At 42.1% G+C, this 25,369-nt stretch overlaps 1 protein-coding gene across 2 annotated transcripts; it reads right to left on the bottom strand.

Moving 5' to 3' along the window:
- Nucleotides 1-24,517, bottom strand: rcc1 (regulator of chromosome condensation 1). Of its 2 annotated transcripts, none has more exons than XM_069895355.1 (10): nt 24,305-24,517; nt 22,154-22,247; nt 21,307-21,497; nt 14,914-15,093; nt 11,678-11,774; nt 8,332-8,454; nt 7,439-7,591; nt 2,568-2,687; nt 1,090-1,242; nt 1-569 (listed from the first exon to the last, which is right to left on the bottom strand). In XM_069895355.1, the coding sequence occupies exons 1-10, from the start codon at nt 24,500-24,502 to the stop codon at nt 394-396; spliced, it is 1,485 nt and encodes a 494-aa protein (XP_069751456.1). In that variant the 5' UTR covers nt 24,503-24,517; the 3' UTR covers nt 1-393. The 2 variants fall into 2 exon arrangements, with proteins under 2 accessions (XP_069751456.1, XP_069751457.1); XM_069895356.1 differs by lacking the exon at nt 24,305-24,517 and adding an exon at nt 24,047-24,215.
- Between the last annotated feature and the right edge of the window lie 852 nt (nt 24,518-25,369).

The raw sequence follows: 25,369 nt of genomic DNA, 5'->3' as shown, positions 1-25,369 counted from the left end.
TTATAGAAAACTATCACAAAAAGATTTATTAGATTTTAAAAGAATATTTTTTTCCTATTCAATCTCTTTCCTGCCCAGTCATTCCCCACCCAAAAGAACTTAAAAGTTTAACATAAAAATAATAATAATTTGAAAAAAAAAAGTAACTTTGTGGTTCGTCAATCAACTCATGACAAGAACAGACAATAAAATGATGCAGTGGAATTCATATGTTCTCGGTCCAAATGGGATGTGTATTCAATTGAATTATGGAAATCAAATGAGCAAATTAAAAATAATTCCTGCAGTGACAAAAATTGTATTGAAGGGTTGCGAGGAAAGTGCAGGGCTGAGTCTTTACAAAGGTCGAGGTTTGTTTTGGCAGTAGGTTTTGTGCAGAATAAGCCACTTTCATCAGCTCTGTGTACAGTCTGCTACAAGGAGGACAGTGTGCTGGCCTCCGCTGGAGATGGACAACACCATTCTGTTCTCCAACTGTTGCCCAGACATCTGGGTGGGGCTCCACACATCTTCCTCGTCATCTGTGCTCAGCTGGAAATTTGTTCCCATGCCCCAGGCGAAGGCTCGGCCTAAAATAAAAGGGAATAGTGGCAAGTATCAGAAACTAAACTCAGATTTATACAGTGGCTTTCACAAATACCAGATTCCAAAGCTCTTCACAGGAATTCTGGGAATGAAAAGGTTATCACATGAGGAACGCTTGGCTTATTGAAATTTAGGAGAATGCGGGTGGGGGGGAGGGATCTCATTGAAACATTTTGAATGTTGAAAGGCATGGACGGAGCAGATATAGAAATGTTGTTATCCATGGTGGGAGAGTCTAGGACGAGAGGGTACAACTTCAGGAACTTGCTGCAAGGTTGAAAATAAATGCAATGTTATTGTTGGATAGGAAAGATGGAAGAACTTGTCCTCAAACTGAGCTGTGGAATCTTCTGTATCCCTTATGTTGGATAAGCAAATACTGGAAAAGACAGGACCATTCTGGCCTGTTTTTGTGCAATTTTTCATCCAGAGGTTCATTCCAATATGGTTAATTACATTAGTTGAGAAAAAAACTGACAACTAAGGAAAAAGGTAAATCCTTACCATCCTTGCTGATGGCAAAACTAACTGAAGCCCCACAAGCTACATCAGCAATAATAGGGAGTCCTTGAATAGTAGTTGGTGTACTCTTCTCTGTAGTGTTTTCTCCAAGCCCAAGGCGTCCATACTCTGATCGACCCAAGCTGTGTACCTTCCCTATTGTGGAAAAATAGCAAGACAATAATTCAACTTGACCAGAGGAAAAAAAAATGATACATCTGCATATGACCTATACAATAAAAGCCAGCGTCCATGGAGAAATTATTCAACTTCACAACCCTTGCCAACTATTAGAATAGCTTGATAAGATGGTGTTACGACATAGACCAGCAGCAATAGAAATTCACAATGGTACCTGCAAAACAATCATTTTTATTTATAATATAAGATCTTATTTCACTCTAAAAGTGAGTGTGAGCGTGCCAAATCCCAAACCATTACAGTTCACGCATCATTCTGAAGAGATGATTTTAAAATTCAGTCTCAAAAATCTTTTGTGACTCAAGAGTCTTTAAGCTGCTGTTCAAAAGTTCTCAAACTCATGGATTCTTGTACATTTGCTTTCAGAGAAATATTTCTTCATACGAATGACTTTTTCACAAATTCCCCTCTCTTGCATGGAGGTTTCAGAACTTGTTTCACACAATGATTTCTTAAAACCAGGCAGTGACCATTACAAATGGAGATATCCACTGCCTTCTCTTGAAAGACCATGAAGTTCCCCTTGCATTCGAAGCCACTGATCGGTGTTCCTATTTCAGGGAGAATGCACAACAGTAACTCCCTCATTGAAGGTTACTGCATAGTTGACTCTTCAGATGAAACTGGTACAATATTAAAGATGCCTTCTTGGAGCATCTATATCACATGACAACATCACCGCTGGTTTTGTTTTGAAGTTCCTCTCTTCCAAAAGCTAACAAGAAAATGCTTCCGGCCTGTTGTGTGTGTGAGAGCAAACATCCATTGTCTTCAGTATTTCTATGGAACAATCATGTCTTTTATGGCCTCCTTTGAAGAAGACCGCAGAGCCCACCTCACTGACAAAAGGCAAAGGAGGAAAAACCCAACACCCAACCCCAACCCACCAATTTTCCCCTGCAACCGCTGCAACCGTGTCTGCCTGTCCCGCATCCGACTTGTCAGCCACAAACGAGCCTGCAGCTGACGTGGACTTTTTACCCCCTCCATAAATCTTCGTCCGCGAAGCCAAGCCAAAGAAGTCAACTGAACAATGATAAGGCTTTGATGACTTCTGCCTGGCTTTGAATTTGCAGACACTGTCTCTGGAAGACCTAACTTATCTGCTAACATGAATATATGATCTATCTTAGTGTAAGTGTCCCTGTATCTAACCCACAAAGTCGCTTTACTAAAAATAATAACTTAAAATTACTAATAACATAATTCTATAACAAATGGAAAGTCACCCCTTTTGCAGGCACAGGAATATTTATTTGTCCTTCATTGTGGACACCTACCATCAGAGTCTAAGCACAAGGTATGATGCTGTCCACCAGCGAATTTGGCCCAGGACTTTGCGGAATTCTTGAATGCAGTTAGTTTATGGGCAGAATAACAGGGTGTGGTGCTTGATGTTCCTATGGCAAAAAACAAGACACAACAGTTTACATAAAGCTTGTTTCTAACAACTCTAATTTGTTTCCTCATTCCTCAGTGGCTTATTGCTCCAATAAAGGCAGCCCCTGCACCACTTCTGGAACATTATACTCTAGAAACAGTGGAAGGAGCAGTCTACCCCTGGACTATTACCCATACAATTTTCAAGAGGAAAAGCTAAACCCATTTCCCCTACCGAAACACATTCAGAACAGCCTGGCAGCGTAAAACAAGATTCCCTTACATACTCAACCTACAATAATCACAGCTTAAACTGGAATATTGCAAGTTTGGTCATGCTTTAGAAAGGACATCAAAATCTTTCAATTGGGTTCCAAGCAAATATGGAATGGTACAAAGAATGAGTGATGTGGAGATTAAAACCTTGTGTTTATGATTTAAGGTTGTTTTATGACTTTCCTTTTAAGGTTTTATTGTTTTTGTAGATTTACCATAGCTACTATGACATCATATGTTATAATATCTGAGTGGACCGAGAGTTCTCTTTTCTCTTTCTTGGAATGACCATGGAAAAGACGTGAGCTCTCGAGAAACTTTTCTTTGAATTTAACCTTATTATTCATAATCATTCATTATTAATCATTTATTATCATTTTAATTTGTTTATATATGTTTGAAGTTGAGTATCATTATCATTTACAATATGTTTTTTTTATGAAGTGCGAAGCTACGAAAATGTTTATTCACTTTTATCAATGGAAAATTAAAACTATTTACAGCCGCAATTATGAAGTTTGAGTTATTTGGATGAATAGGATACGATTCAGAATATCAAGGCTTACTTCTCTTGGAAGGCGACGTGTTTTGAGATTGAGAAATATTAAAAGCTGATAAGTGTTACCTACAGCAGGGAAGATTATTAATGGTAAAACGGAACTAAATTATATAGTCGACCGACGCACAAGTCGACCGACGCACAAGTCGACCGACGCACAAGTCGACCGACGCACAAGTCGACCGACGCACAAGTCGACCGACGCACAAGTCGACCGACGCACAAGTCGACCGACGCACAAGTCGACCGACGCACAAGTCGACCGACGCACAAGTCGACCGACGCACAAGTCGACCGACGCACAAGTCGACCGACGCACAAGTCGACCGACGCACAAGTCGACCGACGCACAAGTCGACCGACGCACAAGTCGACCGACGCACAAGTCGACCGACGCACAAGTCGACCGACGCACAAGTCGACCGACGCACAAGTCGACCGACGCACAAGTCGACCGACGCACAAGTCGACCGACGCACAAGTCGACCGACGCACAAGTCGACCGACGCACAAGTCGACCGACGCACAAGTCGACCGACGCACAAGTCGACCGACGCACAAGTCGACCGACGCACAAGTCGACCGACGCACAAGTCGACCGACGCACAAGTCGACCGACGCACAAGTCGACCGACGCACAAGTCGACCGACGCACAAGTCGACCGACGCACAAGTCGACCGACGCACAAGTCGACCGACGCACAAGTCGACCGACGCACAAGTCGACCGACGCACAAGTCGACCCCCCTTTTCAGCCACATTTGAAGGGTTTTATGGTATATCCAGCGTACAAGTCTGGCTGCCTGAGGTGCCCCGTTGACTGGCGTACAAGTCGAACCCCAAAACTCGCAATGCCTGAGATGGACTGTTGACCGGTGTATACATTGATCTCCATAGATTGCGCAGATTCAACTGCTGGGCGTTGGCTGGAGGAGATTGCTATCATGGAGGGTCCAACGACACAACGTAGCACACAACAAAAATATGAAGCAAGTTTCAAGTTGAAAGTGATAGAAATGGCCAAGAAAACCAACTACTGCACTGCTTCAAGAAAATTTGATGTGCTTGAGAAGTTGATAAGAGATTGGAGGAAGAAAGACTAATAAATGTACCAAAAAGGAAATGTTCTTTGAGAAAAGGAATCACTCATTGATCAGAATTGGAAAATCACATTGCAGAATGGGTACGTGAACAGAGGCTTCATTGTCACTCGAAATAAAATAAGAACATTTGTGCTGCAGTGGGCCAAGTCACACCCAGACCTCAGTAATGATTTTGAGGCTGGTGCAATCATTTCATGAACTGGAAAAATCGGGTATTACACCAAAAAAAACAAAAATTGCACAGAAACTACCAAAAGATCTTGATCATAACGTTGCAAGTTTTCACCAGTTTATTATATGGAACTGGCAGAAACACCATTGGCAAAAATCGGAAATATGGACAAAACCCACATGAATTTTGACATGATAGGCAATAGAACAGTGGAATGGAAAGATGTTAAAACTCTGCAAACCAGAAGTACAGGCCATGAAAGGATCAGGTTTACCGTTGTGTTATCGTCATGTCTGAAGGGACAAAGTTAAGACCCATGGTAATCTTCAAATGCAAAATTAAACTGAATATGAAATTCCCTGTAGGTATTTTTTGTACATTTTCATGAAAAAGGATGGATAGATGAAAATTGTGCAAAACTATGGATAGACAATGTGTGAAACAGGTGGCCAGGTGTTTACGCAAAGAATGGAGTTTGCTGGTCTGGGATATGTTTCATAGGCACTTAACGAAGAGCACGAAGTAGATTAGCTCTACATAATACTTACATGGCAGTTATCCCGGGTGGTTTGACATCTATATTGCAGCCTCTTGATGTCTGCTTGAACAAGTCATTCAAAGACCATGTGTGTAAGGAAAAGTCATTTACAAAAGGCGGGTCAATGCATAGGGCATCACTTGATATGCTGTGTAACTTCGTGCTCAAGGCATGTGACAAAGTTTAAGTAGAAAATGTGATAAAATCATTTAAAAGTGTGATACCTCTTGCGCAATTGATAGCACGGAAGACTATTTATTGTGGGACACTGACGATGAAGCTGAAACCACCTCATCAGATACAGACTGGGACCCATATGACGAGAGTATGGACGTGCTTGGTACCACCTTTGCTTCAGACGACAATAATAGTGATTTTAAAGGTTGCTAATTTGTGTTGTTGTTTTCAATAAAAATCTCAAAAATCCGTTGCAGTCGGGTTTTTTTTTGTTTTTGGGTCGACTTCTACGCCAGATCAATTTTTCAAGAGTTAACTTGTACGCCAGATCAGCGTGGATTGGATTTTGAGCTGAATCTAAGGTCTCAAAAGTATATCTGGCGTACAAGTCGACCCCCATTTTATGAGAGATTCTGTTTGGGTTTCACGACTCGACTTGTACACCAAAAGGTACAGTAATTACAAGAACCACAACAGAGGAAGAGCCTTTGATGTGGAGTGGTTTTCTGAAAGTTTTTGAAAGCAGATTCAACACCAGTTTTCTCAGATGGACTGGATAAAATTTTTTTTTTTTTTAAATTTAAGACATACAGCATGGTAACAGGCCATTTTGGCCCACGAGTTTGTGCCACCCAATTTACACCCCAGGTTTTTTTTTTGAAAAAGAGTTGAGATTTGCTAGGCTCAAGAGGAAGAGCAGTGGAATGGAGAGTTATTTCAAACTGGCAAAGGCATGATGGACTAAATGGCCTCTCATGTAAAAATATACTGCAAAAGAAATTATTTGGTTTAACATATGCACACCAGCAGTAAAAAACTATATAGGTGAATCCCACTTTAGTTGCAAGTCCCCAGACGACTTTCAAATACTATAAAGGCAGTCCCCAGGTTATGAACGTCCGACTTACAGACAACTCATACTTATGAACATATTGTGGCCCAAATTCTTGCATGCGCATAATGTCACCTCATGAATGCCTTTTCCGGTATTGAAGACATCAATAGAACAGAGTAAGTATCAACTTTTAGTCATGATCTTTTTTTCTTTTATCTAAACTATTTAAGAACCATTATTTTTTTTTTAAACAGTACATGTGCCACTTAATGTTCACAATATGTTCTGTGAAATAGGATGGTATGCAATTTGGACGTTGTACCCACACCATATTATATACAGTACTTAGCAAAGATATATGGGATACTGTACAACTACCCCATTTGTAAGTAGGTATTAGTGTGGGGGCTGAATCAGGGATTCAGGGAGAGAGCAGGGGCAGTGAAATCAGTGTGGGGACAGACACTGGGCTGTAGGGAGAGAGCGTTGCAGTTGGATCAGTGTGAGGACCAATATGGGGCCATGGGGAGAGAGCAGGGCAGTCAGATCAGCACTGCAAAACGTCCGAAGAGACATTATGTGGAGCATGACTGTACTAAGTCAAACTTTTGACTAAATGACACTAAATAAGAACTGTATGTACCTGTTCCGACTTATCTACAAATTCGACTTAAAGACGGATGTCGGAACGGATCTTGATCATAATCCGGGGACTGCCTTGTACATGGATCTCAATGCTAGTTGTGGGATCTTGCTCTGCATGGGAACAGACTATTACATTTCTGTTATAGCTATGGCTCATCAATTGTAAAAATGCCCTAAAGTGTTTTGCAGACATTGTCAAAGTACACTATAAATATGAGCCTTATTTTTCTATATAGGGAGACAACGTCAAGTACGGAGAGGAAGAACAGAACTCAAATAATTCTGCAACTGCAGAGAATCATTGTCGATTAAATAGTTCACTCAGAATTAGCACAAGAGACTGAATGGTCAACTACTGATTATAAGACACAATATAAATGCAAATTCCTATTGGTACTTACACCAAATTTTAATGAGTGTACATTTAAATAATGAAGCATGGTAAATGGTTTTCAATTCTCCTCACCCAGCTGATGATAGTTGGAGAGTCCAAAGCCATAGACGTGGCCCTCCTTCGAAATGGCAAATGTGCAATAGGCACCACAGAAAATGTCACGAAATGCCACCTTCCCATGCCCTTTCGACTTGAGGTGAAGGCTCTTGGGAATTAGCAGTCGCTCTGAATAAATTAAACAAAATGAATATTCTAACAATCCATGACACAGGAAGCAGCTATCTAGCCAGCAATAAACAATATTTATTCAGCTATTTTGTATAGATAAAATACTTGTCCTGCAGAAGTACTTTGTCTGCATGCGTGTTATGTCTGCTTGTTTGTCTGCATGTTTTGCACCTAGGGAACACTATTTCGTGGGGTTGTACTTGTATAATCAGATGACAATAAACATGACAGCAAAACAACATAACCCGTTAATTCTTCTTCCTCTGTTGCCCTGCAACTTAGTTCAATTGTTTATCAAGGTATTTTATAAATAAATGGCTGCACCACTTCCAGATGAACACCACTCATTGCATGAAATGCCTCCTCAGCTCCTCTTTTATCCTTCTACCAATCAACTCAACTTTATGATTTATCTGCCAAGTCAACTATATACCCACTTCAGTACCTGTTCCTTAATACAACTCAATTAAATCTTCCTAGCCCCAAACCCACCCCCCCCAGAAATTGGCTTCCAGTCCAAATAGCCAATAAGCTTGTCAACAACAGTTGCTCCAACAAAAGGCTCCAATTAACGTTATGAAGGGATAACATGTTTGCAAAATGTGATTCATTACAAAGGATATAGAGCAAATGGAGTTGAGGTGCAAGTACATGGAATAGAATAGCAGAGAAGATACAAAGGGGCAAATGACCTGCTACTGACGTATTCATGCTATCTGATTTAATTTTGCATTTACCTAAACCTCGTCGTCCTCCCCGATTTGTGAAACATGCTGCAATTCTTCCAAGCTGCCCCTGCTCACCACAGCCAGAAGTGAAAATTTCACCATCAAGAGAGAGCATTACCAAGTGATCATTTCCTAAAATGAATAATAAAAGATTTTTGTTAAAATATTCGCTGTTCAAAACAAGTCCACTTCCATTCAGGCTACCAAATTAAGTTAGCCATCACTATTGATGAGCGACAGCTAGCACTAGAGAGAGGACATGCTTGCACTTATTTCTCAAAGATTCAGAGGGATCTCTGTGATCAGCAACCTTAAATAAATGGATGGTGCAGTAATGACCTTGCAGCCTGACATTGAGAAGCTGCAAACCCTTTAATGCTGGATACAAGAAAGCAATGTCTGCAGAAAGTACACCCCCCCCACCCCCCACCCCCCAGATTTTACCCCATCTTCCACCTCAGAGGCTTTAGGCAAGTGCACTATGGTATTTGGACTGTTTACCACAGATGAGCTGACAAGGTTACACCATTCCTTTAATACAAATAAGATTATGAGAAGAGACTATTTATGATTAGTTACTCTCAAGTCTGAGGAATTGGATTAGCCCAGACCTGCTAAAATTCTACCATTCTATTGACAGCTTGTCAGAATCCATGATGAATTAGTTTCCTCATTTGCAAGTGGAAGTAGGGACATGGATGAATTTATAAATTGGTGATCATTTCACTACTTAAATGTGGATTATCGGATTCTGTCCAACAAGGTCATCATAAATCAAAAAATCAAATCTTGGCTATTCTGAGGCTGGAGATTCATCCAGATCAGACCTGCGCTATACATGGCACTCAGTCTCTTATTACTTGGGAACACGATCAACTACTTACAGGTCAGTGAGGTGGCTCGTGAACAGGGACCATGGATAAGACCCAGTGTAAAATATTGGTCACGTACCTGTGGGACTGCTCTCCAAAATTGGATTTGAGGAGAAAATCCACAATGGATACAATCAGTTTACACACAGGAACCATTGGAGGAAAATAGAAAGATTCCCAATCATAACTAGAGTTAAGCATGCTTTCTTCTCTTCTCTATCCTGTTTGCATTGCGGAATCTTTTGCTGATTCCGTCAGGAGGAACGTAGGCCGGGGGGATGGGGGCTGACCAACCCACGTGTCAGTCTTCCTGTACACAACAATACCACCATCTTCTGCTCTAACTCAGAGTCAATAGGCAGATTAAGACGCATCTTCCACCAGTGAAAACTGTCCTCAGGATCCAGAGTCAATTACAATAAAAGCACAGCCATGTTCTTTGGCAGATGGTCAGAACAATCTTTTGTTTCTTTCACAATCAGGTTCAATTAGCTGAAATTGCTAGAAATACGGTTCAGTGAAATCAAGATAAAAAATACAGATAAAGGAAACATTTGTATTCTGCCAACCAAGTTGCATCTCAGTCACTGGATAGAAACAGGTCACGAGATGCACAGGTGTTGCCCATAACTGCTGCAGCACTCACCTGAGACATTTTCCACTTCATATGGAGTTCAAACATGTTATGGTAAAGGTTCATTATTGTCACAAAATACTGCATTTTTAGAATGTAACACAAATGAAATTCTTTAGCTTTTTGTCTACCATAAGGCAGACAGAGTCATCGCTTTGTCCAGCGCCCCTCACATGTAGTGCACATATGGAACATGTACAAATCTCGAGGAAAACCTAAGTAAATTGTAAATGTGGCACTCATTCAGGCAACTATCCCTACGTATGTGTAACTGAAATGATCTTAGCATTGACCTGGGGGCATAAACACCCTGTATCAATACAAGCCATTTTGTCCCCAATGTTGTGAATGGATAGGCCTGGCACATTGCTTTAGAGTGTTTCACATGGACGGTGTTGTAGCACGTGTCTGCACAAAATGCCATCAGAGGCTTGCAGGAAAGGATTCAATAGACCTGTGGAACTGACTGTCAAAAACATCAGGTAGGTATGAAATACAAAACTATGGAGATGATGTGATTGTAGTAAAAACACAGAAATGCTGGAGTAACTCAGCAGGTCTCAGAGTCCATAGGAGGTAAAGATATAAAACTGACATTTGAGGCCTGAGCCCTTCTTCAAGCAAGCACCAAGATCCCGCTGGTGGTGAGAAAAGCTCTGTCAGATCTTCAATGTAAGATGAGAACATTATGAATGCCCCACACAATTCTCACGAGGTCTTCACAATCTCATGAGATCTCTTTCTTGAATGCACTTTTGACCGGAAAGATGCAGGGTTATTTGTTGAAGTTAATCCAGTCAGTTGCGTTACTCAGGATTTTGTGCAGCATGGACTGTTGCTCTGAGACACACAGCAAAAATACTATCAAGTGCTCTTACAGAACTTTGAAAGATACCATGTGGTCAGCCCAGAACTAACTGATCTTCCAGAGCAAAGTGGTTTCCACAAATTAATGCTGCAATCTGGCTTCTCCAAGGTATTGGATCTCATGCTAAGGGATTGCATACCAAGCAGATGGAATATGTTGAAACCCATATATATATATATATTGATAACTGATAACACAGAAATGCTAGAGGGACTCAGCAGGTCTTGCAGTGTCCATAGGAGGTAAAGATAGATTACTGACATTTCGGGCCTGAAGCTCTGCAATTGGAATAACATGATTGCCTATGAAAAAATTGGCTTGAATACTGCATGTTTAATTCATGACTTTTATTTATATCAATAAAGTTTAAAATGAAGAGTTCAGCTTTCTGACTCAAAAGCAAGTATAGTACGTTTAAACAGATTTTTCAAATATTTTGGAATTTTCTATACAGCAGCCCTTACACCTCCCCATTGCCAATCCTGCCTGGGTGCCTGAGGCCTGACGTCACCTGCAAATTGCAGGAGATTACACTGGGATTGTCCTCTAGCAGAATTTCAGTGACCTCACTGAAAAGGTATTTGACAGAGGGATCGGCTCAGGCGGGCGAGCTGAGAGAGCGCACAGCTCAGGCGGATTTGAGTTGATCGGTTTTTGGTTAATCAGAAACATACTGTATTAACAACTGAGTCAGAGCCTACAATACAAAGATATCAAGAGGTGGATCAACATCAAAATCTTCAGGCATTTCATAGCCCTTAAAATTGTTATACACATTTTTATCCTAAAAAATCAAAATATATGCAAACATCAAAATATGTTAATTCTAAAATACACGCACATATATAATGCAAAATATTTTCTCCTGAAATTTCTTGTTTGTGCCCTCTTCAGCCCCCAGAAATGTTCTGCTCATTGTATCTGAAGATGAACTGCTTCATGGACCTGAACTAACTATACTGCAAGTATAACCTTACTCACCTGAGACAATTTTCAGAATGGGAACTTCAATGGGGATCTGCTGGGGAACAATACTTGTCTTCATGGGTTCCAGCAATCCAATAACTCCATTGTTATCCTGCAGGATTTCAAATTTAAATAAATCAGTCCTCAGAATCATGCATTTGAAAATGTACAGTTAACAAAACCTACCATCTTACACGGAAATGGACGGAAAATTACAAATATAAGATAAACGATTTAATCATATCTGAAGAACAAACGTATGTCAAGGTTAGTGCAGTGGATAACATTCTTGTCCACATCGGAGAGAGTCAATGTTACCTCATAGGCTTGAAGAAAATATCTAGACTAACCGGTCTTGTTCAGCACTGAAGGAGTGCTGCAAATTTGAAGATGCCACCTCATTAGCAAAATGTATTTCTGCTCTCAGAGGGAGTGTAATGATTCTGTGGTGACATTTTGAAAAAAAAAACACGGGAGTGGCCTGTTTCCGCTCCGTAAATGGTTATATGGTTATATGGGAGCTTTACTCAGCGGCAAAATTTATCCCATAAATAAATGATCATTTACCTCATTGCTGATTGTGTTCATTTTAAAGATTCAAAGAGGAAATCAGAAAGAGTAAAAGGGGAGTCTATGAATTTGTGAGAGAGAAGTTGAAGAATTACAAGAAAATAAGAATAAAAATACAACTGCTCTGTTAAGAGCCAAAATGGATTCAATGGAGAGGCTTGTTTCCTGATTCATAATAATTAAGCACACTGCCACAGTATTTATATTTTGGCTGAGGAGACAGTGTTAGTTGTGGAATAATGGGCAGGTGTGAAAAGTAGCATTTAATACAGTAAGTTTCCCTATATCTGAAATTCTGTTAACCAAACCTCTCAACAGCACTGACATATTACAAGTTGGAAAAAAAATTATCACCCGACTTGCCCACATGGGGTTCTGACACTCCGTTGGCACCAGTTTGGTAACAAAAGAGCTCAGAACCAGCCGGGAAGACAGACGCTGAACAGCTGGATGTCGGCTCAGAGAAGCAGGCTGGAATCTCAAGCCATCAGTGAGCGACTGTAGGAAGTTAGCAGGTTAGGCAACTCGTGGAAAAATTAGATCGCCGATTGTCCTTGTTTCAGGTAACTCCCTCCTCTCTCTTTCCATTTCTTTTTCCACTCTCTGCTGTCCTTGGTTCTTCGCTATTCTGGCAACATCAAGGAGAGCGGCCTCCCGGGCAGGAGCTGGGACTGTAGTCAGGGGCGGTGGCAGCAGGGAGGTTCCGGGAACCAGCAGAGGGGAGGTTGGGGGACCAGTGGCAGCTGATGCTACTGTGCTGTTTTGGGGACTTTTTTTTTTTGTTTTGTTCAGTTAACCAAAAAACCCAATAACCAAAAATCATCCGGTCCCAAGCTTTTCAGATCTGGGGAAATGTATTTTTACTTTGCACTGCCCAGTGTTCATTGAAGAACCTCCAGACAGATGTGTGAAGCAGATAGTAGTCATCCTTTCAATATCCACTTCCTAAGATTGAGTCTCTTATGTCCAGCATCAGAAAGGCAATTCTCCGTCCTCAATACACAAAAGTGCTGGAAAACTCAGCAAGTCCCTCAGCATCACTAGGAAATAAAGGCTAACCAACATTTCATGCCTCAGCCCTTAGCCAAGTGATGAGCAAAAAGCAGGCCACTGTCTAAATACAAAATAGTGTGGGGGTGGGGGGGGTTAAAGGGGAATGGACTGGAATTCAAGCTAACAGGTAGGAGTACATAGGTGGATATAGGTGAAAAGCTGAGAAGTCATAGAGGGAAGGGAGTAGGTCACTGAATAGAAAGGAAAAGGAAGGAGCTGGGTAGCTAGAGAAAAGGAAAAGAGAGATTGGGGGGGTGGGGGGGGGTGCGGGGGAAGGAATTCTCTGCCCTCAATGTTTGCCAGTCAGAAAATAAACTAAATTCACATGGCACAAATGAAAACCATATAACCCATCAGAAATGAATAATGAAAAAAATTAATGGAAGTAGGTATTTCCATAAATATTCTGTCATGCATCACACATAGAGAATGAAACAATTAACACTTCCAATTTCCAAAATGAGAAATGAGCTGGTTGAAAATCCGAAACTGTTACAAGGGCAAAGGGCCAGACGTTTCACATCTATAAGCACAGTACAAAGAAACTGAACAAAGCGAGGAACTAGAGTCGAGAAGGGAAGAAATGAATTCTGAAAGCTAATAATGTATCTGCTACACTAAAACATTAACTATTTGCCCGCCAACATTGGCTGATTTATTGAGCTTTTCCAGTAGCTCTTACTCATTCATATTTAAAGAATTATATTTGGAAGAGTTATTCAATTCTTTCCAATGTCTTGCAAATTGCTTCTCATCAAGTGCTTATCTAAATTGCTTTGAAAATGACCATTGAATTCAAAGTGAAAATCAATGTCCTCTTTTGGAAATGTCAACGCAAGATAAACAACTTTGAGTATAAAATACATTTAGCTTTTCCCATACAACTTTCAGTTCAATATGAGAAATCGAGTTTTGACATCTAACTCATTTTATTAATAAAGTATTGTTAACTTTACAGTTCACTTTTTTGAGTAGAGCATGAACATAATAGACATCAGTAAAGCAATATCTTGAAGAGAAACAATTGCATTCCACCAAGTCTAATTTATTAGACGGATTTTTTTTTTTTTTTTTAAACGTTTCTACTGTTCTTAGAGCAACAAGTTCCTGATCCCAATAACACATTTTTTTAAAAAAACCTCACCTCTTTCTGGATTTTCAACTGCCTTAAATGTACAACCTCCTTCATTCTTCCAAAATTGAATAGCTTTAAAATCAGTGGTTTTCAAACTGCCCCCGTAAACTCACATTCCATCTTAAGCAATCCCTAGGCCATAAGTGCTCAGTGATTATTAGTAAGGGGGTTGCTTAAGGTGGTATGTGAGTGGGAAGGGAAAGTTGAGAACCACTGTTCTAGACCGAATTGTTACTGAAATATTTTGGTTGAGAAAAATTGTCCTAGGCCCATTTCCTTTGGAGTTATGAAACTGTGCACGAGTCAATTAGGTACGATTAAAACAGTGGTTTTCAAACTTTTTCTTTCCACTCACATACCACCTTAAGCAATCCCTTAATAATCAGAGCAATTATGGCATAGGGATTACTTAATGTGAGTTGGGTGGGGCAGTTTGAAAACCACTGATTTAAATTATTCTATTGACTCTCTTTTTAGCCTTCCTGCAGCTCACCCTGAAGGAGCCCCAAATGTAGACTTGGCCATTTTCAGTAAGAGCCGCAGTATGACTGTCACCAGCAGAAACTTGGACCACGTGTTCATCGAGCAGAACCTGGACTGGAACCATATCCGACCCTTCCTGGGATGTATCACGGCCAAGTGCACCTTCATCGTTGCAGCCAAATGTGTACACCTGAAGATAGAAAATTTTAAGTAGAGTCATTCCAGTCAGTTAGAACTGCATTTCTGGCCAATCTCATCACTTTACATCATTAATTGGTTATGTATTTCTCTACAGTTTGTGAACCAATGAACAAGAGGAAAAATACATTTCCAATACTATATCAGTAACAACAGTTTGGAAAAATTCTAATTAAAGATCATTGAACTGAACGGTTAACATTGTTTTGACCTCCACAAAAGTCCCCCACATACTTCTAGAATGTTCTGCTTTTAATTCAATTTCCAGCATCTACACCACATTGCCATGGCTTCTGAAACAAATTTAATTGACCATTAAAATATTTGACACATCATGTGATAGTAAAATGGCATCAGGTCTTTTTACATTCCCCAAAAAAAAAGCCCATCTCTTCTCTCATTGTGTGCTCCATGTATTTAGAACAAAGCATCATAAAATTACAAGGCCTGAGATACCTTGAGCGTGTAATCAAATTATTCTTTACCTGGAGCATTACAAATTACCTCGCTTCAAATATTTGTCCAACTTGACTAAGAACTATTATATAGGGCTCCAGATCAAAAGAATTCACTGCTTTTGAAATAATAAACTTCCTTGTCAATCAAGCTTAATGTTCATGCTATACCACGACTGAGTATCTGTAAACATCCTTCACTCACCATCTTTTTACCTGGAGAAAGACACTGACGTAGTTTGTTGCTCATGTTATTTAAAAAGACTTAGCTACTAGACACTAGACTATTATGAGTTCAAACTCATGAGCTGACACTTTAAAACTCTGCCCTGCTCTAGCTCATTTAGAAATAAAGAAATCTGTCTTTTGTTTACCAGAAATGGTTGAATTATTCTATCTTGCACTAGAAGACATTTATTGTAAACATTCAAGTCCAGAGATTAATCCACACCTCAAAAGGAATTAACTAGAGACCATTCTCCCCAAAGTGCCTCTCTCAGTTTTTGAGAGAGCTATCAACGTACCCCCACTCTCTTGAATGGATGATTAGAGCAAAAGAATTGAAAGCTTTCCAGGTTCTCAATGAAATCTAATACTTAGGAGCCCATATCATTTGCTCCACCTGATGTGGGTTTATGCTTCTACCTTCTCTTTAGTTGCTGGGTTCTAGCATCAACCAATCTTTGGGTGATTAGTTGGTTCAACTTTCCCTTTTTTTTATATATATATATAAAAGGAAAAATTGTAACCCCCCACCAAACAAGCAGACATGAACCCCTGATATGAAGTTTTCCCCATTCTTCATGTCTAGTACAATCAATACATTTGACATACCTCAATTTAATCTCCACTTCACCTGTTCCAAATATATCAGTTTGCCAACCTCATCATATCCAAAATTCACTAGCCTCCCACCATCCTATTATTCTCTTTTCCTCCCTTCACTGGTACTATTTCTTCCTATGGTGCATTGACAGAAACAACACAAAATTCTGCATCTCCGTGACCATACAAGATTTATACAGTCCTTAAAAAAGACCCACAAGTTACTCATCATTTACAACCACTCTAACGACCTGCAGGGATTAATTAACGTGCACTCAAGATGCATCTGTTCTGTCTTAAGCCACTTTCAGGTGGCCAGAATACCCCAACGTAAAGCCGCCTAAAATACCTGAATGCGGCTGTTGGGAGGCCACCCGAAAGCGGAGAACCCTGACCCGAAGGGTACTTAACCAACCCTCCTCAGGCAGGTGTATTCGCTTCCGAGCGCTCCCCCAAGGCACCTGAAAGCGGGTGGGACGACAGCCACAGTCGACAGGAGCTGGCGTTTGCTCCACGGCTGCAGAACATTCAGGTGCCAGAACAGCACCTTCAGCGCTGCCACCTGAACGTTGCTTCGCACACACCCGCAGCTAGCTCCGGAGCTGTATTCTCCCAGCTATTCCACCTGAAAGCGGCTTTAGAGGTAAACTTAAAATCTGCAAATGATGGAGTCTAGTACAGTACACAAAAGTGCTGGAGAAGCTCACCAGATTATGCACCATTCACATTAAAAAAATTGAAATGCCAACTGCCTTTTACTTTCAATGGATGCTGCGTGACCTACAGAGTTTCTCCAGCTCTTTTGAATACTATTCTGTTCCTCCTTACTCTAGTGTTTGCTTTGTTCTACTTCAAAACCCTGAAAATGACAAGAGCTCAATTAGTATGCATCAAACCACAAATATTCAGCTATTGGTCCAGTCCTTTCCTTGCCTTCTTCAATCCCATGAATTGTGATTCTATCCCATCTTGCCTCTTGCTAACTCCAATTATTAACATTAACTAAGGGAAAATTGTAAACAACCTGTGAATATTTAGAATTTTCAACTTTGAAGGCCAAACAGGATCAGCCATGATTGTATTGAATGATAGATCAGGCTTAGGATGGGGTTGAGAGTGTGTGTGAAACAAAGAAATACAATTCATCTCAACTAGAATTTTTTCCCTTGGTCTAGGAATTCCCAAGGTTTGCAGTGGGCAAAGAATAAAAATTAATCTGTACATTCAAGATGACAATTTCAACGTTATCAGCATTATGCATCTGATTAGATTTAGAGTAATTAACAGCTCCTTTAAAGTAAAGCTGTTACACATTAACTCTTTATATTGAAATGGAAAATTAATAATATGCTGCTTCTCAGAACATGCATTTGAATCTCAGTACACTTGAATTCACTGACTTGTAGTCCTGAAAACTTGACCTCCAGAAATACATTTCACTTGCATTCCCCATGCCAGGCAAAATTATAAAAACCGGTTGCAAGAACTTGCATTGAAAAAGTTGATGCTTTAATTAATCCACATACATCAAATTGGCTTGCCTGGAGAAAGCAAGGTAGTAGTGGATAGAAAATATTCTGCCTAGAGGTCAGAGACTAGTGGAGTTTTGGAGGGATCTGTTCTGGGACCCAATTCTTTGTGATTTTTATAAATGACCTAGTTGAAGAGGCGGAAGGATGAGTCAAGATGATACGAAGGTTGGAGTTGCGGAGTGTTGAAGGTCGTCATAGGTTACAAAAGGATATACACAGGATGCAGAGTGGCATCTTTATTAAAACCACTGTATAGTTCAGGAACAGAACACATTTGCTACAGTATTAAAAGAACTGTATACATGTTGAGATTCTTTATTATTTACTTGGAAGTTCATATGTTGTGCATCTTTATTAAAGGTTCTGTAATGTACATATGTTGAGAATAGTCATTAAAGGTTAATTTGATGATTAAAAAAAAGAGAAGTGGCAGATGAAGTTCAATCCGATAAGTGTGACGTGATGCAATTTGCAAGGTCAAAACTGAGGCTGTGTAGAGGGTTAATAGTTGGTTATTTAACAGTGTGTAAGAACAGACCAAATCCATACATCTCTCAAGGGTGTCGCACAGGATAGTTAAGAAAACCTATGGAATGCTGGGCTTCATTGGACATGGGATTGCGTTTAAGAATCAAGAGGTCATGTTGCAACTCTAAAAATCTCTGGTGAGACCACACTTATTGTAATTTTTGTATATTACTGAAGGATGTGGAACCTCCAGAGAAAGTGCAGGTTTGATTCACCAGGATATTACCTGGATTGGAAAACAGTTTCAGGAGGAGACCTAGGCCTTTTCTTTTTACAGCAAATAATAGAGGTCTACAAGATTCTGAGGTATAGAATCTCTGGTTACAAGGTATAGCAGTGTTATTTCACCACCCCCCCCCCCCCCGCCCCCCACAAGGGTGGGAGTAGCAATCACCAGAGAACATGTATATAAAGAAAAAAAGAGGATTACAAGGTAGAAAGAATTTAGTTTTTTTGGAAGGAATATGTATGTCGGCACAACATTGAGGGATCTATGTTCTATGAGGGAGAGGACAGTGAAACTATTTAACTGGTGGTAAAAAGCAGAATGAAGAAGACAAGATATATACATTCAGTGCAGTAACTCATGGTGTCACCTCCGCCCCCCCCCCACCCCCAACAATGGACCTCCTCCCGTACCAGACCAGTAATGTTTTTGTACTAATGTTACTTGTAAATTGTAATTTTTGTATATTACTGAATGTAATGGCAATAGTAGTGAGATAAACCAGCAAAATTAAAATTACATCTTCAAGTTACAATATGATAAGCACAGACAAATTAGCAATACAGGAAAAAAAAAACTATGGTTGTAAAAGGAAAAAAAAAACTATGGTTGTAAAAATCTAGAATAATATGTGATAAATATACAGGTTGGTACCCTATATCCGAAGTTCTGAATACCCTCAAAAAGAGCTAACTTTTTTTTTTAAAGCTCTGTAGTGACGTCACAAATTGAAAGAAATTCACCAACTGACTTACCCACGTTTTGGGGTGGGGGGGGGGGGTCTGATGTTCTGTTGGTGTCGGTTTAATTACAACAACAGTGTATTAAAAAATATATTTGCTTCTCGCTGGAAAGATGCCAAATGGAGCTGGATCCAAGTCTTAAGCACTGGCTGCAGCCAGAGTCGGCGACTCCATTCTCAACATCAGGTGCGATGCCGTCTGCATTGAACAAGTCGCCTTGGGCTCTCGGGCAGGAGTGGGGACTGGCAGCAGGGATCAAGTTTTTTTTAATGTATTAAATATTATGTCTGCTTATGCACATGAGCTGATACAAGTATTCTGCTGATGTTACTGTACTGTGTTTGGGTTTTTTCAGTTTTGTTCCAGTACTGTTTTGTGTTGTAGCTGTAAATTGCTTAAATGTAATATTTCTTTCTCAAAATATTAACGACAAAATTGTTTTGTAAAATCTTTCTACATTCAATTACATTATTAGTTACAACATTAGTAGTAACGGAACAAAAGCCTTTTGTGATTTTTCTCCTTTTCCTTTAATTACTACTTCACTTTAAAAAAAGTTATTGATATAGTTCAATAACTAATTACTAATTACTACAATATTGTAGCTAAAACACCAGAAAATTTGACAAAATCCGCGACTATAAAAACACGAGCAGCAACAAAAACAACAGCACGTGCTTGCAGATGAATCCACAAGATTCGAAGCATCCTCGTAATTGGGTAATGATGACAGCTCTGACCGGAGCATATTAGAAGGTTCAAACAATAAGGTAGCATGGAGTTTATGCCTTTTAGGTATATTGATACATGCAAGCTTAGTTTGCAAAAAAAAAATTTTGTTGTTACGGTACATTTCCCCATATCTGAAACACTTGAGACTGGATGTTCTTCGGTTATCGGAATAATGGCTTTAACCAGCTCAGTAGCATCAGCAAAATACTTGTATCAACAGTTAAACAACAAAAAACTTTTATCGAGCATGAAATAATACTTAATACGTACCAAAAATCAACTAGATCTCTACTTTTTGTGTATCTACAGTACACGAGAGCTCTGTATCAAAATGGCATCATCAGAGCATCAGATGATAAAGACGGATGATAAAAAAAATTTCAAACTTGTGACGTTGTGTCAGCACCGCAAAAAAGTTCAGTTTTCAGTATTCAGAACTTCAGATGCAGGGAAACATACTGTATAACTAACCACAGGGATATTTTTATAGAAAATAATAAATTTCTGCTGAAACACTGCACAAAAAATTTAGAGAGTCATTTTGGTGTCACCCCTTGTGATGGCGTCACCCGGTGTGTTTCGCACCTCCCAGGTGATGCCAGTGATTCAGAGATTGAAACGAGAGTCTACTTGTACAGTCCTGTTTGTAGGGAGGCAGAGATCGAAACAAGAATCGACGTGGACAGTCCTGTTTGCAGATTTTGGCAAAAGATTGAGAGAGACTAGGCATTACAAGATTGGAAAGTGAAAGGAAGGCCTATTGAGAACATTAGGTCAGTAACAGTGTGGCAACAATGGTCGAGTTGTGGACCAAAGTGAGGTATGACAATGTATCTGAGAGCTAAAGTTTGTATGGTTCTATGTGACTTGCTGAAAATCTCCAGCACTCTTGTGTACTACTCTGTTCCTCCTTAGTCTGTGATTTACTTTTGTTTGCTTGTACTTCTAAACAGGCATTCACAAACATTCAACAGGCACGTACATGCAAAGCCCTGGAAAGGAGAAGAGCTCAATTGGGACACATCAACCCACAAATATCCAGTTGTAGGTCTAGTGCTCTTTTCCTTGCCATGAATTTCAATTCCATCTCATCTGAAGATTGAGGTCACTTCACCAGTCCACAACTGATCAACGTAAATGCAAGCTTTTAATTCATGTACTTACTTTTCCCGACAGTCCAAGGCACACAGTGTGCATTCCGCCTGCCTTCACCTGCACAATCTTCTCTGGTAGCCCCTTGACCAAAGCAGGTTTCTTCCGTTCCATGATATTTTCACCAAGGCCAAGTTGGCCAACGTCACCCTGACCCAGTGACAGAACGATTCCAGGGATTGTTCCATGGGAGGAATGCGAGACTGAAGCAATAAAGATTAGATTTCTAGAATCACCAGTAGAACCACCAAGACTAAACTTGATTTGTACAGAAGGCTATTCTATTCCAAGAGTTCAGGTGAATTTAACTTCCACATCACTAGTATTGCAGGTTCAAACCTATGTCTATCATTCATTAGTCCCAGTTTCTATAAACTAGCCAACTTACCTGGTATCTTACCATGCATGAGTTCTCAAATGATGAATCGAAAATAAATGCATTTTCCGAGAAGTTGGTTCTAACATCCCACTTATCCATTAACTTGCCAAACATGGCTCCTAATCTTTATGCGTTCATCTTAACATTGACCTCTGTGGTTCCACATGAAGCTGAACTACCATTGCAACACCAGATTTCTACCAACTCCGGCTACAAATAAAGCCACAGGACAGTGCGTGTGTGTGTGTGTGTGTGTGTGTGTGTGTGTGTGTGTGTGTGTGTGTGTATGTCTGTATTTGCTAATCAATCACAAAAATGAAAGTAGCCATTAATGTGATTATTTTAACCAAATGTTTTAATTGCCTCTAAAGTTTAAAAAAAAATTACTTCTTAAAAATAACTTTATTAAAAATTACAAAAGGAAATCCTGACATCTTCTACTTAGTGATCTCGATTGACAAAGTAAATGAACATACTCACTCTTTATCTTTTTACTTTCCTCATTTTGCTTTTGTTTAACATTATCTTTTGGCCTCTTCACTGGTCTTTTTCCTGACATTGTATTTTGAAATTCCTGAAAAGCAATATTAAGCAGTTTTATTGACTAAAATAAATATGCATGACTTAATTGCTTAACATTGTGCTGCACCAATTTTCTGAGGTTCTTCAGTTTCAAACTTAATGCATGAAAAAAATATCCTTTTATCTTTATAGTTCCTTAGTTAAATAAACAATCTCTTCATGGGATGCTATTAATTATGAATGCTAAACAGGTATTATGTTTCAATTAATAAACAGTTTATAAAGGCACAAAAGTCTATTAACTTGAATCATTAAGGTATTTCTTGCTAAGTAAGACATTAACTGCAAATACAGCAGGATACATTTCAAAAGTCTGTCTAATTTCTTGCCATATCAGGCCACCCTTTCACCCGGAGTAAAAACACAAGGCTGGAGAAACAGTGCACTTTCTATCGCAAAGTTAAAGATAAACAATGAACGTTTCAGGCTTGAACCCTTCAAGACACACAAACTGCCAATGCAGATCTTTCAAAGCAGTCCCACCACTCAATTCCCCCTTTCGTCCACACATTGATACAATTTATTTACTCTCAAATTGATAATAATCTCAACATTTCCACACTAAAGACTATAATCCTGACTGTCACCGATTCCCAATGACACCACAACAACGCATTATAATTTACCCACAAAGTAAACACTTATAATGCTAACTATTCATTAGGAGACGTATTAATGCTCAAATATATTATCACCTCGAAGCAGCACTCATCATCTGAGAAATAAAATCCCCCCCCCCCTCTCGCTCTCCCGGGGACACCCCCCCCTCTCGCTCTCCCGGGGACACCCCCCCCTCTCGCTCTCCCGGGGACACCCCCCCCTCTCGCTCTCCCGGGGACACCCCCCCCTCTCGCTCTCCCGGGGACACCCCCCCCTCTCGCTCTCCCGGGGACACCCCCCCCTCTCGCTCTCCCGGGGACACCCCCCCCTCTCGCTCTCCCGGGGACACCCCCCCCTCTCGCTCTCCCGGGGACACCCCCCCCTCTCGCTCTCCCGGGGACACCCCCCCCTCTCGCTCTCCCGGGGACACCCCCCCCTCTCGCTCTCCCGGGGACACCCCCCCCTCTCGCTCTCCCGGGGACACCCCCCCCTCTCGCTCTCCCGGGGACACCCCCCCCTCTCGCTCTCCCGGGGACACCCCCCCCTCTCGCTCTCCCGGGGACACCCCCCCCTCTCGCTCTCCCGGGGACACCCCCCCCTCTCGCTCTCCCGGGGACACCCCCCCCTCTCGCTCTCCCGGGGACACCCCCCCCTCTCGCTCTCCCGGGGACACCCCCCCCTCTCGCTCTCCCGGGGACACCCCCCCCTCTCGCTCTCCCGGGGACACCCCCCCCTCTCGCTCTCCCGGGGACACCCCCCCCTCTCGCTCTCCCGGGGACACCCCCCCCTCTCGCTCTCCCGGGGACACCCCCCCCTCTCGCTCTCCCGGGGACACCCCCCCCTCTCGCTCTCCCGGGGACACCCCCCCCTCTCGCTCTCCCGGGGACACCCCCCCCTCTCGCTCTCCCGGGGACACCCCCCCCTCTCGCTCTCCCGGGGACACCCCCCCCTCTCGCTCTCCCGGGGACACCCCCCCTCTCGCTCTCCCGGGGACACCCCCCCTCTCGCTCTCCCGGGGACACCCCCCCTCCCTCTCCCGGGGACACCCCCCCTCCCTCTCCCGGGGACCCCCCCCTCCCTCTCCCGGGGACCCCCCCTCCCTCTCCCGGGGACCCCCCCCTCCCTCTCCCGGGGACCCCCTCCCCTCCCCTCCCCGGGGTTCCCAGCAGCTCAGGGCCGCCCGCGGTTTACTTAAGAATTCCCGCTCCCCACGAAACGCGGCGGGAAGGTTGGTGAAGTCGCGCGGGAACGGATTTCTGGGCTGAGAGGCCCGCGGGCCGAAGCGGGTGATCGGTCCGCCTCTCGGCCGTGCGCGTCCGGGATCCGATCCCTTACGGGCCGGGCCGCCCAACGGGACGGCGGGTGGAAGGACGGATCGAGCCGGGTTGGGGGAGGGGGCGGTGGGGGGTGGGGGTTGATATTCCCGCCATCCCGCCCGGTTCCTCTCACCGATTTGCCCGCCGAGCGCCGGTCTCTCGATCTCCCCTCCTCCACGCGAGCGCCTGAGCGTCCACGGCGCGTGCGCAGTGCGCGCACTTTGAAACCGGTCCCGGGCGTGGGGGCCGCGTGGAGCCGGTCCTGTCCAGCGGCCGCCGCCTCCCGGGCTCCACCCACTGGGTTCTCCCAGCACATTGCGTTGACGCTCATTCTCCTCTTCCGTTCTGCGGACCTGAAGCGTTAACGTTGCCTGTCCACATGCCAGTGGAACGTGAAGGTCTGCACGCACCGTGGTTGCGATGCTGGCGAAAGTCAGCAGGTCAATCAGGGCACCTTATGTAGCAAAGATTGGGATACATGGATGTATCAAGGCACGAGCCCAACTGAGGACGCTCGTAAATTGGAGGAGCACCACCCAATATTCCGTCTGGACCCTCTCTCCGCATTAATTAACATCTCTGCTCGACCCTCTCTCCGCAATCATTAACATTTCTGCTAGTCTACCGTTCCTTCCCCATCCCCCTGTCCTCCAGCTCCCCTCTCCACCCCTCATTTAGCCTCCTTGTACACTTCCCCTTGCCCCTTCCTCTCTCCTCCCCTCCACCATTTCGCTCATGCCTTGATGAAAGGCATCTTTTATCTTTGCTCTAGCACTCATTCGGCTCTGCAGTAGGGAAACAGACCCTTTGGTCCAACTAAGCTCGTCCCATTCCCCTGCCTGTGGCTCACATCCCTCTGAACGCCACGTTTTAATTGTACCCACCCTTCTTTGGCATCTCGTTCCACAGACTCCACCCTCAGGTCTTTGCATTCCTCACCCACTTAAAACTCGCACCTTTAGTTTTCATCTCTCCTTCATCTTCCCTCGACCTCCTATATTCCAGAGTAAGAAAAAGTCTTGGCTAATCCAATCCAATGCATCCATTGCTGTTTAATATTAATTTTTTTAAACCCTTTGTAGTTTAATTGCCCTCCTTAACAGTTATCTACCCATGAATGCTGTCTGACTCATTTAGATTATTTGATGAGGAAAAGAAACTGTCCTTGCTTTCCAGCTCATCTGACTAATCGAAGGGG

The sequence above is a fragment of the Narcine bancroftii genome, chromosome 8 (assembly GCF_036971445.1).
Source record: "Narcine bancroftii isolate sNarBan1 chromosome 8, sNarBan1.hap1, whole genome shotgun sequence".
NCBI lineage: Eukaryota > Metazoa > Chordata > Chondrichthyes > Torpediniformes > Narcinidae > Narcine > Narcine bancroftii.
Note: the sequence above shows the minus strand (reverse complement) of the source record. Positions and strands in the feature narration are given on the sequence as shown.